At 33.0% G+C, this 15545-nt stretch overlaps 2 protein-coding genes across 2 annotated transcripts; both read left to right on the top strand.

Annotated features, from left to right (window-relative positions):
* The first annotated feature begins 492 nt into the window (after positions 1–492).
* Positions 493–5133, top strand: LOC139873606 (mitotic checkpoint protein BUB3.3-like). Its single transcript, XM_071861543.1, has 10 exons — positions 493–643; positions 805–921; positions 1013–1143; positions 1746–1828; positions 2455–2697; positions 3687–3759; positions 3906–3986; positions 4059–4140; positions 4259–4359; positions 5024–5133. Exons 2-10 carry the CDS (start codon positions 814–816, stop codon positions 5115–5117), a joined length of 996 nt encoding a protein of 331 aa, XP_071717644.1. The 5' UTR covers positions 493–643; positions 805–813; the 3' UTR covers positions 5118–5133.
* Positions 5134–7437: 2304 nt separating this feature from the next.
* Positions 7438–9811, top strand: LOC139871784 (eukaryotic translation initiation factor 5A-like). The gene is made up of 5 exons (XM_071859512.1): positions 7438–7661; positions 8581–8703; positions 8821–8877; positions 8964–9038; positions 9419–9811. The coding sequence occupies exons 1-5, from the start codon at positions 7539–7541 to the stop codon at positions 9518–9520; spliced, it is 480 nt and encodes a 159-aa protein (XP_071715613.1). The 5' UTR covers positions 7438–7538; the 3' UTR covers positions 9521–9811.
* The last annotated feature ends 5734 nt before the right edge of the window (positions 9812–15545 follow it).

Here is a 15545-nt window from a genome sequence, read left to right as displayed (position 1 = left end):
CTAAATTATAACATTTAATTCTTATTCTTTTGATTTGTTACATATATTTTGATTGTAATTTATCGCCGGTTATGAATTTAATTGAGCAAAATACGTTATAATATAAGTAACTATATGTTTAAACTAATCTAAATATGTAACTTTAAATATTGTTAGTAACAATTAATAATTATGACTATTACAACCCTTAATTTCGTTAATATTTTAAGAATTTGTAGATTATATGTATATGTATATCGGTATGTAAATGTAAATGCATATATTTTAGTACGCATATATGTATATATACGTGTATTTCGGATGATTATGGATATATCCGTGGATGATCAGTTGTCATCCATATCCGATCCACGAAATATTTAGATCATCCATATCCGTTAATCGTCTATTTACATCATCCGTATCCATTATAAATGGATCGGATAGGGTGGATATCCGGAACATCCATTGCCATGCCTAGTTGTACTCGATCAGAACAGGGAGCGTGATAGCGGGAAACTACCAATTTTTAAAATTCCAATCGTGTTTTCTTTGCGGCATCACCACCAACAGCCGCCGACTTCCGTCATTTATCCGGTACCGTCGACTGCCGACGTCACGAAGCTTATCCAACCAGCCGATTGAGCTACACTTCAAACCCTAGGTCGGTCAGTAAACAATCTTTTATATCTACCACATGCCTCATATCTTTTGCTCACATTTTAGGGTTTCCAATTTTAGTTTATTAATTCTAAAAACTAATATACTCTAGAGAAATTGATTTTTCAGACGCACAATATCAAATCTAACTTCAATTGTATACAGTTTATAAAGATGAATACCACTTGTTTGACGTTCGAAAATAATCCAATTGAAGATGCCATTTCCAGAATTCGCTTCGCTTCAGCATCCAACGATCTCCTAATCTCTTCCTGGGATACCGTAAGTAATCGTTGAGATATATGTGTGCAATTACTCATAGTGTTATACATATGATCAATGACTACTGAATTATGAAACATTGTATGCACAGAATCTTCGTTTATACGATATCGAAGGATGCAAGGTGATATTTGAAGCTTCAGGGGAAGCTGCACTTCTGGATTGTTGTTTCCAAGGAGAGACAACTGCATTTAGTACTGGTTCTGATTTTTCCGTTACTAGGTTTGTTTTTCAGTTAGTTGTCCACTCTTTATTTACAATTTAGCTCGAAATCTGGAATTGTATTTGTTTACAGGCTTAAATTTGAATGCAAGTGAACTGATTTTCAGTTATTAATATTGGATTTGTTATATGTTGGTTTATGTGGTCTATAGAAAGTAGTGAATTTTGTTGCAGCTTCATAACTTTTTTATATAAGCTTTGTAATACATGCGTTCCTGTATTACATATTTTATAATATGTAAGGCATATTATAATCTGTATTATGTAACTTATATCAGTAGTCCGATTTTATTATTCACGTAACATATTACTTGGTTAATATTTCGTATTGTTTTATTTGGATTCTTGGTTAATACTGAACAGTGGTTCTTCAATATTTGTCTTAGGTGTTAAACTGCGTAGTTTTTAGTTACCAAGTACTGTTCTTGTTAGTTTTCATGCATCATGTATGTATCTTTCTTAAAGCCATGTATAATCAAATCATAACAATTTGTCTTTATTAATTTATATGATAATAAAAAATCAAATAATAACACAATGTCTGTAAACGTGTTTTCGTCTTATATTTTTTATTCTGTGCATGTTCCCTCATTTTCTTGTAGGTATGATTTACATTCAGGAGTCAACGAAAACTTTGGAAGTCACGATGATCTTGCTACATGTGTTGAATATTCTGATGAAACAGGTACTCTGTAATGGCTTTTACATTATGGATTTTAACTATACAAGGGTACCAATCTAACATTTCGTATCTCGCAGTTTAAATATGGTTAATGCCTATAAATACATAATTACCATTTTGTATACTTGCCCCTTCTTTTATTTTTGTATCTTAACGAGTAGGTTTACTGCGTGTTATAGAGGAAATAAAATAAAAAAAAGATACATGTTTAGTACCTTATACAACTCTCATTGTTTACATTTGATATCGTTTTTTTTTCTTTGTTCATATATATTTTTTTAACATATCATAATCTTCCACCCTAACACCTAACATGACACATGCAATGCGAATCAAATTGAATATACGTCATTTGGACTTGTATGAATTTTTGTCAAGTATTATTGAATAATATCTTCTCCATATCGTTATGGATATGCTTTTGCGCTTATGTAATGTAAGAAACAAGAAGGACATCGTGCGATATTTTCAAAATTCGATGTATGTCGTGGTTAATTTACTATATATGTAACTATGTAATATAAATAATAAATTGTGCTACTAATAATAATTATTACCTAGATGATAATGTGACATATTAGAAAGTGATAAGGTTCATAATATCCTAAAAGTAGTCTTCTTTTTTGCAGGTCAAGTTATTACTGGTGGTTGGGATAAAAAGATAAAGTGTTGGGATTCACGTTCAATTAATGCGCTTACTTGTGTAAACACCGTTAATGTGAAGCTTGAATCTATGTCTGTGTGTGGCTATATTGCAATGGTTGCTGTTGGCAAATCTGTAAATATGTATGATTTACGCAAGTTCAACACTTCACTCTATAGCAAATGTGTGAACCTCCAACTTAAGTGTGTCCGACCATATCTTGATCAAGGTAATTCAGTAATAAACTTTTATGACCCTTATACTACATGTGTTGGTGTCTAACACTATCCGTTAAGTTTTAAATATAGTACATTGAGTTAATATTCATCTTTTTAAGACATACCTTTGGAATATTTTCACGATCAAATGATTATTATTTACTACATAAATTAGTTCACATAATGTTGCAAAATCTAAACGTTCTGTTGGAAATGTATTCATAAATTAGTTGTTCTATACCTTTTAATGTACTTATGGTTCTCTCCATGTTAAAAGTTTGAGCTGGGTTTTTATCCAGATGTGGTAAGGGTGTGTTAGGGAGTTTGGATAATACGGCAAAATTCTGTTTGGACTGAAACGGGTCACTTTCATACGGGCCAAACCTGGCATGGTTCGGTGAACTATGTTTGACCAATTACAATTCTTTTTACAAATAATTAATGCGTTAAGTGTGATCAATGTTGCAAAAATCGCTACTTGGGGAAGTTCTCGGTCGGGACTTTTTAGGGAGTATTCAGCAACTCGGGGAGTACTTGGATGTTGACCAAGTTTGACTTTGACCGAGATTTTACTGATTTGACCTATTTTCCGAGTGATCCCGAGTTCCGGCCGAGCCTTGACCAATTTTCTGAGCCATCCTGTATTTTGATCGAGTTTGACCAAGTCTGACTGATTTTGACCTTGTTTTCGTCAAGTACTCCCTGACTTGCAGAAACCTAGTACTCGCCGAGTAATTCTAAGTTCTGCAACACTGAGTGTGATTAAACGAATAAATATTATACTCCGTAACAGTTAAGTATATGAATAGAAGAATCAGAAATTCAGAAGGTTGTGTACATTGCAAGTAGACTTAGGGCGACTTTCAACTAGTTCTGCCTGCCTATCTTACCTTTTTTTTCGGACTTTTTGAGATAAAACACAAATCTATATTGATCAATTATAAGTAACCTGATATTTACACAGCTAATTTATTTAATTATTTTAAATTAAATTATGCAGGATTTGCAGCTGGATCCATAGAGGGACGTGTAGCGTTAAGATATTTTAATCCATCGGACCAAAACAAAAATGGGTATGTTTATGTATCATGAACTCAACATGCCTTGGAGTCTATGTTCGAGAGATGATACTATATTGTAACTTTAAAAATAACTTAAATTTTCTGTATTTAATGCTCTTATCATGTTAATTTATTAAAATGGTAACTTTATATTGCAGTTACACATTTCGATGCTTTCCCAATGCAAAGGAGAAAAGGCACAGTATTGCTGCTGTGAATGATATTGTTTTTAGTCCATCGTACGTCTGTTTTAACTACTCATTAATCATGAAAAAACATAAAAGTATAAACTTATTTTCTCTATGTGTTAGGGCTTATGGTACCTTTATCACGGGTGATAATGACGGTTATCTCACCATGTGGAATGCTCAAAGTAAAACGAGAGTATTAGAGGTATCTTTTCATGATCTATTGATCGTATACTCTAATGATATAAAGCCTATAATTATGGTGGTGTGAAATTAAGTTGTTAATGGGACGTGATATAGTTTTGATTGTTTGTTCATATCAGATGCCGAAGTTTGAAAATAGTATTGCCTCGTTATCATACAACTGTGGAGGACAACTGTTGGCTGTTGCTATAAGCCACACATATCAAGAAGCAAATGAATTGTTAGTATATCTTTTCATATCTTTTTCTGTAGTAATTACTCTTTCATGTTCTTGAAACTGTCATAAATATTATATGTATCAACATAAATGCTAAGATTCTTATCAAGCAGTTTTATTCATTGATAAAAATAATGAAATGTTTCTAGTAAGGGTTGGGTCAACAGGGCATATTTTTTTTTCTTTCTTATTTGATATATACTCGTAGCTAATGGTTCTTATATGATTGCAAACAGTCAAACACTGATAACAAAGGAATACTCTTTTCAATAAGGTGATTTTGGCATCAAAAGTAATATACATTAGACTTTCTACCTGTTTGTACCATTCACTCATTTGATGAGTTATTTTTTAGCTAAGTCTTTAACGTTACCCTTTTAACCAACGAGATATAAAACGTAATCAAATAGACCAATCAATTGAATAAATGGCCAAATGGGCCGAAATTGCTACTTCTATGAATTACATGTCCTCTAACTTGACTACTCTGCTTATGGTTTACATACTTGACTCATCTTGAGAGTATTTTGTTTTTGTTTTTTTCACCTTTTTTTCTTCATTTGATATCTAAGGGAGGGTTTTGAACTAGGAGTATGTATCACAGTATCAGTCAGTATATTTTTGTTGTGTGTTAACTGCTGTCTGATATTTAAATTCTTTATTACAGAGAACTACCTCCAAGGATATACATACATGAGATGGAAGACATTAACAGCGGTTCTTTTTCAGATGGAAGTTCAAAATCGACGAGTTTTACATAAACACAACGGTTAACCTTTATGACATTAATGTCTTTACCATCATATAATCCTTTTGCTTCGTATTCCTTTTGAAAGAGACGGTTAATGGTAAGCTGAAAATGGCGGGACCTAGAGGTTGAGAGATTAGGTTTGTCTCGTGATCTTTCGTTTACTTTTCATGTTTGTCGTTCACTTAGTTCGTTTGGTTTGGTTTGGTTGATATTATGATTCGCGTTGTATCGCTAGTATTGGTTGGTTTGTTTTAAGGTTTTTTTCGGGTCGTTAGAGGAGACTTGTTGTTAGATAATTTTTGTGTTAGATGAGTGTTTTCTAGGCGCGAGCTTCCCTGTTACCCCCGTTCTTTTGTATTCTCTGTTGAGGGCGTTTTCATTTGAAAAACGACTTCGTCTCTATATAAGTTTTAGTTTTTTCGCCAAAAAAAAATAATAATAATAAAAAAATATAATCCTTTTGTTTTCACCTTTGATTTTCCTTACTTGTTTGACATATTTTTATCTTTTTAGATACGCAAAAATAATTCATATTTGTTTCACATGATTGAAGAGTACTTTTAGAGTTTTATGATGTTATTATGTTAACGATGAATGCATATGTTTTAAGCAACTACTCTTAATTGGGGCAGTTTTTTAATGAGTCACTTCTCAGGAAGACATGACGTGTTCTATAACAAATTTAGAATTCATGCTGTTTGTTTTAGTAGGTTTAAAGCTTAGTATCTGTATCTAAGTTAGGGTTTGTTGTAACTCTAACTCTGAAGGCGATGGTTGATCAACTGATAAATACATTCATGTAATGCGCTTTAAAGAAACAAGACTTGGCAATTGGTATTCGTTCTTTATATTTGTTGGTGGCTAATGACATATTTTCTATGCTTGTAACAGATGTGTAAACACAGCTTGATAATTTAAACTATGAAGTTTTGAGAAGTCTTTGCTTTATATTCTAAGAAACAACTGACATATATGATTTAAACACCAACCAATAGTTTGTTGAATCAAATGTCCCTCTTTTTTGTTAATAATCAAACGTTCTTTGTTGAATCTTGATAAATGATCCTAGATTCTACTCTGCCGAGGTACTACATATAACCTTGTTAACCCATACTAGTTTTACCATGTTTTTTCTCCCATTAAGAATGATATCGATTTTATATTATGATACCCATAAAAGTCAACTTCAAGTAATTTTGAGAGTAGCAGTCCCATAACTCATCTATAAGCTGATGGAGAGGTGAGATAAATACTTTGGGGTATGATTATGAAGTGTCAAAGTGGTGAGAAAGTAATTTAAAATGTTATAGAAGAGGGTTGTAGAAGGTTTTTTGTGAAGTGACAATTTAGTATTGAAAGTAGCTTGAAGAGTGATAAAAAGGTAGGAAAAAGACAAAATTGATTAATCAATTGAAGTGTTTGTAAAAGTTTTTGTGTGTTTGGCTTGGTGCCTTTGTTTGTATCTTTGTTTCGAGTCTTCATCTTTTTGATGAGCGGCTCGTGTTCTATAAAAGTTTCGGTTTTTTGCCAAAAAAAAAAAAAAAAAAAATTGATTATTAATCTATGGATATGATTGGGGACGAGTTTATTGAGCTTTTAAAGCTTTTAACATTTATAAAAAACCTAATATTTAATAAAAAATTTCGTTTGGTAAGAGGAGCATAAAGCTTTTAGATAGAGAGAAAAAGTTAAAAGCTCAAAGTTACTTGAAAAAGCGTTAAGCTTCTGGCTTTTTGTCATTTTACTCTTTATTTAACAGAGTATCAGTTACCAGCTAAAAACTATCAACTACCAGCTACTAACTATAAGCTAAAAGTTATCAGCTAGTTTTTACCAAACATACCCTATATGTCTCATATTAATAGTCTCTAGATAACAAACAAACAATTTAAGAAATCTAATAATTACCGTATATTGTAATTTTTCTTTACTTTACAGTTTCACCCATTACTTTTTATCTATCATTTTTTCTTATATGTTGAAGTTAATGAATTTAAGGTATAATATTAACGTGAGACAAACCAATATGTAATAGCTGACTATCAATATGAAATGGACAGAGTCTGGACGTTTTAGGCATTTGTGTGTGTCACGGTCATTCTGGAGGTCATGTAAAGTGTATAAGAAGGAAAAAACAAAACTCAAAAGTATAGGGTGTAATATCGTATAGACTCATTAGTAAGAGGTCTTTTATTACTCAATTCAAAAGTACAAGGCTCAATTATGATTAAAAAAAAAAAAAAAAAAAAAAAAAAAAAAAACTTATGTAATTTAATCTGACGGCCAAGATTCAGTATGAATAAAACCGTACAGTAGTATCTTTCTTTATCCCTCTATAGTACGGCTGTTAGTTAAAAACCCTAATTTACCAAATCTCTACACAATTCAACAAACTACGCCCTTCGTCACTTTCACAATCAATTTGAAAATCATGTCTGACGAAGAGCATCAATTCGAGTCAAAAGCTGATTCAGGTGCATCAAAAACGTTCCCTCAACAAGCTGGTGCTATCAGAAAAGGTGGTTATATCGTTATTAAGAATCGTGCTTGCAAGGTATGCACAAATTGCATCAATCAATTGTAGATATAATTCAATAGGTTTGAATTTTATATAATAAGGTTTTGTAGCTCAATATTTTTCTAATTACCTCCATTCTCTGCAAATTTGTTATATGTATTAATATACATACTTCCGTTGATCCATATGATTATAATTGTGTATATATATGTGGAAGGTTTAGGTGATTGTTTGGAATGAAATATTATATTCATCCCTTGCTTATCAGTTTCTTATATCAGTCTGATTGCTAGAGTGTTGTAAGGGGTGTAAACGAACCGAGCTTGAGCTCGACGAGCTCGGCTTGTTTGGAATTCACAAAGCTCGAGTTCGGCTCGGTTCGAGCTAAGCTTGATCTCGGCTCGTTTGATATTATAGAGAGTTCGAGTCGTTTATTACGTAATATTTTTTGTTAATAAGTGTTTTATTAATTTATATTACATATTTATTTTGTGTAATTTTTATTCACATATAATAAGATTTACTATTAATATTTTAACCATGTAAAAGTTATAATAATTATTATGAAATTATAAAATAGTAATTTAGTTTATATAAATAAAAAGCTCGTTTAGGTTCGCGAGCCTGTTCGAGCTCGAGATATGAAGCTCGAGCTCGGGGTCGTTTACTAAACGAGCTTCAAAATATGTTCAAGCTCGGGCTCGCGCTCGAGCTCGCTTAGGCTCGGCTCGAATCGAGTTTTTAACAAGTCGAGCTCGAGTAGCTCGCGAGTAGCTTGGCTCATTTACACCCTAGTGTTGTTTCTACAATACAAAGTTCCAAACAATGCTTTTTAAGGTGTTTTTTATGCTTGTTTTAAAATTTAGAAAATGAAAGGAGTTAATGTCAGTGCAATATGTGTTTTTATATAGGAATTAGATGTTTATTATTTTGTTTAATTTGTTATTTTCTTCAGGTTGTGGAAGTGTCAACTTCGAAGACCGGCAAGCACGGGCATGCTAAATGTCATTTTGTTGCAATCGATATCTTCAATGGAAAGAAACTTGAGGATATTGTTCCTTCTTCCCATAATTGTGATGTATGTTTTATGTACCGTTTATCTGTTTGCTACAGTTAATGCCAATTTTTTTCTTTCTGTTTTGGAGATTTTTAATTTTTGTATATATATGTTAAATGATATTCTTTTTGATCACAGGTTCCTCATGTTAGTCGTACCGACTACCAGCTTATCGATATATCTGAAGATGAATTTGTATGTACATCTTGTTGATTATGATTTTATTGTTTGCTTTAGTGCATATTGTGTATGTTTTGATGTTGTACTTTGTGGTTGTATAGGTGAGTTTGTTGACTGAGAATGGTGGTACCAAGGATGATCTTAAGCTTCCAACTGATGAACCTCTGCTTACGCAGGTTGGTGTAAATAGCTGGTTTATATGTTTCATTCCCTTTTATATAAATATAAATTAGAAATCAGATACTACAAGTATCTCATAAAGTTATGATACTCATATTTCTTGACATTTGATTCAATAGGGTTTGTTTATTTGTTAAAACATCAACATTAATCAATCTGTTTCAAATGATGATCACGTACAAATAAGTAAATCAACATTGAAGTTTCTTAACTTGATTTTTGTAGAAATATGGAAAGATTATCTTGTTTTGTAATGGTTGATGATTATTACATCATTCGAAAAGATGTGTCCTTTGTAACGCAACAACAATATTGTTATTCTTATCTATCGTTCTTTTTATGTCAGTTCATTAATGCCGTGTTGAATTGTGTGCAGATTAAGGATGGTTTCAATGATGGCAAAGATCTTGTTGTGACTGTCATGTCTGCCATGGGAGAGGAGCAGATCTGCGCTCTTAAGGATATTGGTCCCAAGTAAACTTCTTGAGTTTATGGGACACCACTTGCTATAAAAGACTGAATCTTGTTAGTAGATTTGCTACAAATGTTTTTGTGTGGTCAATGGCCTATTTAGAACCCTACGGAGGAATTATATCGAGTATTCTAAGATGTCTATTAGGTTTTTGTTTCTTATACAATCTTTGGTGTGATTTTTTTTCATATCAATTGACGTTTTCTAGTCTTTGACATTTTGGTTGTTGCGAGAGTTATATGTAAGCATCTCAATTATAGGAGGGGATTTATGAGAAGTTATGAAGATTGTTCCTCCTTTAGTGTGTCAGTAAGTTGCAATAAATGTATGTTCTTCATTCAATGGGAATCATGTGTCATCTAACATTCTTATATTTACAGCATACAAATGATACAAGATGAGGATAATACTAAATGATAAAAAATATGTTGCTTTTGTTATATGAGATTTATAACACAACTAATAGGTCATGATATTGTTATGCAGTAATATTTTGTTAAAGAAAAATTTTTGTTATGTAGATTGATAGTGTTTGATTTAACAAGCTTATTCTGGAGGGCCGTCTTAACAATTTAAATGTCCTAGACGGAAATAAAAATGGGCTTACATATACGTTAAATTTTTTACTACGCATAAAAAGATGACACTCCAATTTATCTATTTATTTACTTACATTGTATTAAACTATTAAAAATAATGTATTTCAATTTTAATTGACAATTTTTTATCTGATTTAATTAAATATATTGAGAAAAATATTTACATATTCAAAAATTTTGGCCCTTCAAAATTTTTGAGCCTTAAGCCGTTGCCTATCTTGCCTATGATCGAAGACACTTTTGATTCTAGAAATCAATTGCAAATTTAACCGTGGACCTTTTTTACGCTTTGGTTCTTGCTCTTGCTCATAGTATTGTGAACTTGGTTCTCTTTAATTTCCATTCTTCTCAGCCAGATGGTAATACAAGCAAGCTTCTCGACTAGGATAGACAACAAACAAGTCACCAAAGTAGCCATAATAAGTTGTCTGAACGATGATTAGGATAACTTCAGAATTGACACAGATAAATCCTTTAAGATGCTCGTGAAAATTTATGTAATTCTTTGATGTTGGGAAATTACGGCCTCACTAATTCCCACCACCCAGCCCAACAATAATAGTAAAGAAATAAGAACAATACACAACACAAGATTTAACGTGAAAACTCCAAAACAGGAGAAAAACCACCGGCCCCCAAAGAGAGAAATACACTATATCACAAATTGTTACAATGATATAGACGACTCTCTTAAGCCAACTACACTCTCCAAAATATTTAACTAATACAACTCTTAAACAAGGGTAAGAAAGAAAGAAATAATCAAATACTTAAAGTGTATTGATTGGTGCGATTTGGAATGAAGACTTAGCCCCTCTTATATAACCAAGTCACTCACCCCTCACATCTTCTTCCCACCAATGTGGGATAAACATATCTTCTACTAGCCAAAATAAACCAACAAATCTCCACCTTTTGGATAGAAGAAGATAACCATGCTTCCACATTGCAAGGATAACCGATGTAGACGCTTCCTCGACGACAACTTCAAGATCCTCATCTTCATGCCGTTGACATTATCTCTCAAGAGACAAAACTTGCATCTTCATCGAACATTGTCTAAACCGACAATCATTGTCATCACAGACAATCATAACTCTTAACAAGAATTATCATACTCCACCATTAAGAGTATAGCACTTAGAATATCACATTCCAAGCATTTCACCTCGGCACATGTTGTTGAACAACCAGCTGAAACTTTATGGTGCAACTTCCTTGTTTGGCTTTCCCGAAAGTCCCATCAGCTACAACATCAGTTTCCACCACACAGCCTGCATCAACGCCAAACCAATGCCCATGTGTAATTGTGGAACCGCTAACGAACATCCCTTTCCACGGTGGCACGGACACACCATGAGGATGACGTGACTTCAGAGGAATTCGTCACTCTCCGTAACAACGGAGACAATGTTAGCGTCTTTGGAGCCATTTGCCGGATTAGCTCCACCGGGACAATTAACCCTTACATGTCCAGTCTTCCCGCACTTCCAGCATGTCAGATTCTTTCTAGAGTTTCTCTTCTGCCTATCCGAACACAACACTATCGTATCTCCTGATGACGAGACCCCGTTACCTTCCAGTCTTTTCTCCTCGGATAGGAGCTTGCTAGTAACGTCTTCAAACTTCAGAGTTTTCTTCCCATACATCAAAATAGGTTTCATGTGTTCATAAGACGATGATAAAGATAATATCAACCTCAAAGCTTTATCTTCATCATCCGTTTTAACTCCAATAGCCTCAAGTTCTGAAACAATACCGTTAAGAATACTTAGATGATCTGAAATCTTTGAACCCCCATCCATACGCAGAGTATGAAATTGTTCTTTAAGACACAACCGATTTGAGATGCCCTTGCCCTGGTACAACTGCTCTAGTTTAACCCAAAGCTCCTTTGCCGTTGATAACCCGTGCACATTTGCAAGCACGTTCTTTGCAAGACACAAACGAATCGCACTTGCTGCCCTCAAATCCATATCATCCCATTCTTCTTCATCGAACTTACTGCTAGAGTCACTGCCAGGAACAAGGGTGGGTTTACCCTTCAAAGCCTTGTGTAAACCGGACTGAATCAACACATCCTTGACTTGAACCTGCCATAAGCCAAAATTGATCATCCCATCAAATTTCTCTACATCAAACCTCATTGGACTGAACTTCGACATCGTATCCGTATCCTATAGACAACAACTTTCTCTGATTTTGCTCACGTTTCGAATAGCCAAAAGATGTAGCAGGTAGCCAGGACCCTTTAAATCGGAAATCCACAACTAGGCCACTAACAAATCCAACTATTACTACGAATCAGAAAAAATATTGTCTAACCAGATACCCTATACGATCAATAGAACTCGTTTCTGATGTGGACGATCCACTCACGTGGCAACCACAGAGCATACTCCGACTCCTATAACCGAGACCCCCGTCAAACCTGACGCTCTGATACCAGTTGTTGGGAAATTACGGCCTCACTAATTCCCACCACCCAGCCCAACAATAATAGTAAAGAAATAAGAACAATACACAACACAAGATTTAACGTGGAAACTCCAAAACAGGAGAAAAACCACCGGCCCCCAAAGAGAGAAATACACTATATCACAAATTGTTACAATGATATAGACGACTCTCTTAAGCCAACTACACTCTCCAAAATATTTAACTAATACAACTCTCAAACAAGGGTAAGAAAGAAAGAAATAATCAAATACTTAAAGTGTATTGATTGGTGCGATTTGGAATGAAGACTTAGCCCCTCTTATATAACCAAGTCACTCACCCCTCACATCTTCCTCCCACCAATGTGGGATAAACATATCTTCTACTAGCCAAAATAAACCAACATTTGAAACGATTAAATATGTAATTCTTTGATAATTATTCCAATGAAGGCACTGTCAGTTTTCAAGGTATAATAAAAAAAAATGGGTGATAGAAATAACGGTTTGGTAGTTAAGGATGTTGAACCAAGTAAGGATTATATAGTGGATGGTTTTGACCTTTTAAATATGAAGAAGAAAGTTAATGTTGGTGTCATTGATGTGTCGGAGCAGAATGATGATAACATTACGTTTACGGTTAGATTAGATCAATTGAAGAAGACGAAAAAGAAAAAGAAGAAAGAATTGTTGGCAAAAAGAAAGATTTAATCGAATGTTGAAAGGTCTAAGCTCCCATGTACTTTTCCAAAAGATGGATTTAAGCGACTTGGAAGATATTTGGGAAGCCTTGACCAACACCCGACCAAATATATGTGACGACCCGGGAATTTCAGACCAAATTTAAACTTAAATTTTATATGTGATGTCGTAGGGGGTGTATACAAAATAGTATTATTTTTAGTACGAAATACTATTAAATATGCTACAATTTTACACAAGTTATTTATTTATTTATCGAGTGGATATACTTAAACCTTGCTACAACACTTATAGGCAGTGTACCTAATCGTATTATAGTATAGTTTTTAGTAAGTCCGGTTCGTTCCACAGGGAGCTCGTGAAGTATAACACTATATTTTTTTAAAACTATATTTTTACAAATATATATATATATATAAGTAATATTATTATTATAAAGGGGGGTTTTTACCGTTTTATGACCGGTTTGTCGATTTTAAAACTTTAGTCGCAGTTAAAACCAAATGTAAAATATTAAAAATAAATACAAGACTTAAATTAAAGCATAAAGTAAATAACGATAATGAAATTGCGAATAATAAAAGTGCGATAAAATAAACTTGCGATAATTAAAAAGTACGATAATTAAAAGTGCAATTAAATACAATAACAATAAAAATGCGAATATTAGAAGTGCAATTAAATATAAAATAAAGGAAATAAAAGAATTATGCTTATTTAAACTTCCGTAATCATGATGTTTGACGTGTTGATTTTAGTTTTATGCCCATGGGTTAATTGTCCTTTGTCCTGGATTATTTAATATGTCCGTCTGGTTTTTGTCCATAACAGTCCATCAGTCATAAATATAAAGTGCGAGTGTCCTCGTCAAATTATCCTTATACCCGAAGTTAAATATTCCAACTAATTGGGGACTTAAACTGTAACAAGATTTTAATATTTTGTTTAATAATTACACCAGGATGTCGACTGAGTGTAACCCAAGGTTTTAATATTTTGTTATCAATTATACCAAGTGTCCTTGTACTTAATTTCACCCCTGTTTTAATTATTCTAGTGGCTATTAATCCATTCCCGTGTCCGGTTAAATGAACGATTATTCGTACATATAAATACCCCGCCCATCGTGTCCGATTGAGTGTATATGGTAATTTATAGGGACGCCCAATTGTAAATCTTTATATTAACATTAACAAACTATCATTTAGTTAAACAAATATAAAGCCCATTAATAGCCCATAGTCTAATTTCCACAAGTGTCGTTCTTTTGTCCAAACCCCAATTATGGTACAAAGCCCAATTACCCAATTTTAGTAATTAGCCCAACATCATGATTACTTCGTTTTAAATAAGCATAATAATAACTTAGCTACGAGACATTAATGTAAAAAGGTTGAACATAACTTACAATGATTAAAAATAGCGTAGCGTTACACGGACAGAATTTTGACTTACACACTCAAATGATCTCTATCATAAATCTTATTATTATCATAATTTAAACTTAAAATTAAGATTATTGTTATATCTTATTACATTAACATTATGATAGAGATATAGAATATAGATATTGATAATTGATATTGATAATAGATAGATGGATCGAAAAAAGGATAGAAAAATGATCGAAAAAGGTATCGCTCAAATTGATCGTAAATCATCGCCTTGCAAAATATGAAATTGAATTTTCATTTACGACCCCTGAACTATGCTCAATTAACAACTTTTTATTATTTAATATTATTCTTATTATGAATTATTTAAATATTATATTTTATTCTTGTGCATAGTTGACTCGTAATTTTTACACCGTTGCGTCGAGCGTTGAGAGTTGACTCATGTCCTGGTTCCGGATTTTCGAACGCCCTTGCGTACTATTTTATATCGTGTACTTTGTGTTTTGTAACTTGTACTCTTGTCATTTTTAGACGTTCTTCATCACTAATTTGAACCTTTTTGATTGTATCTTGTACTTTTGAGCTTTTTGGACCTTTGTGTCTTCAATTCATCGTTTTCGCCTTTTGTCTTCGCACTTATTTAATATAAACGAATATTACTTGAAAATGGAACAACTGCAACTAAAATCTTGTCTTTCTTGGGGGATAATGCTATGAAATATATGTTCCTTTTTAGCCTTATCAATATCCCACACTTGAGCGTTGCTTGTCCTCAAGCAATATAGTCTTGAAATAAAAACATACAAATCACTTCTTTATTCTTCACACTTTATACATCAGTGATTTTGATATGGCGGTATAAACAATGATAGTAACGATATGGTTAAAGGTGGGT

The sequence above is a fragment of the Rutidosis leptorrhynchoides genome, chromosome 10 (genome assembly GCF_046630445.1).
Source record: "Rutidosis leptorrhynchoides isolate AG116_Rl617_1_P2 chromosome 10, CSIRO_AGI_Rlap_v1, whole genome shotgun sequence".
In the NCBI taxonomy this organism is placed as follows: Eukaryota; Viridiplantae; Streptophyta; class Magnoliopsida; order Asterales; family Asteraceae; genus Rutidosis; species Rutidosis leptorrhynchoides.
The sequence above is the reverse complement of the archived record's forward strand: the minus strand, read 5'-3'. Positions and strand labels throughout refer to the sequence as shown.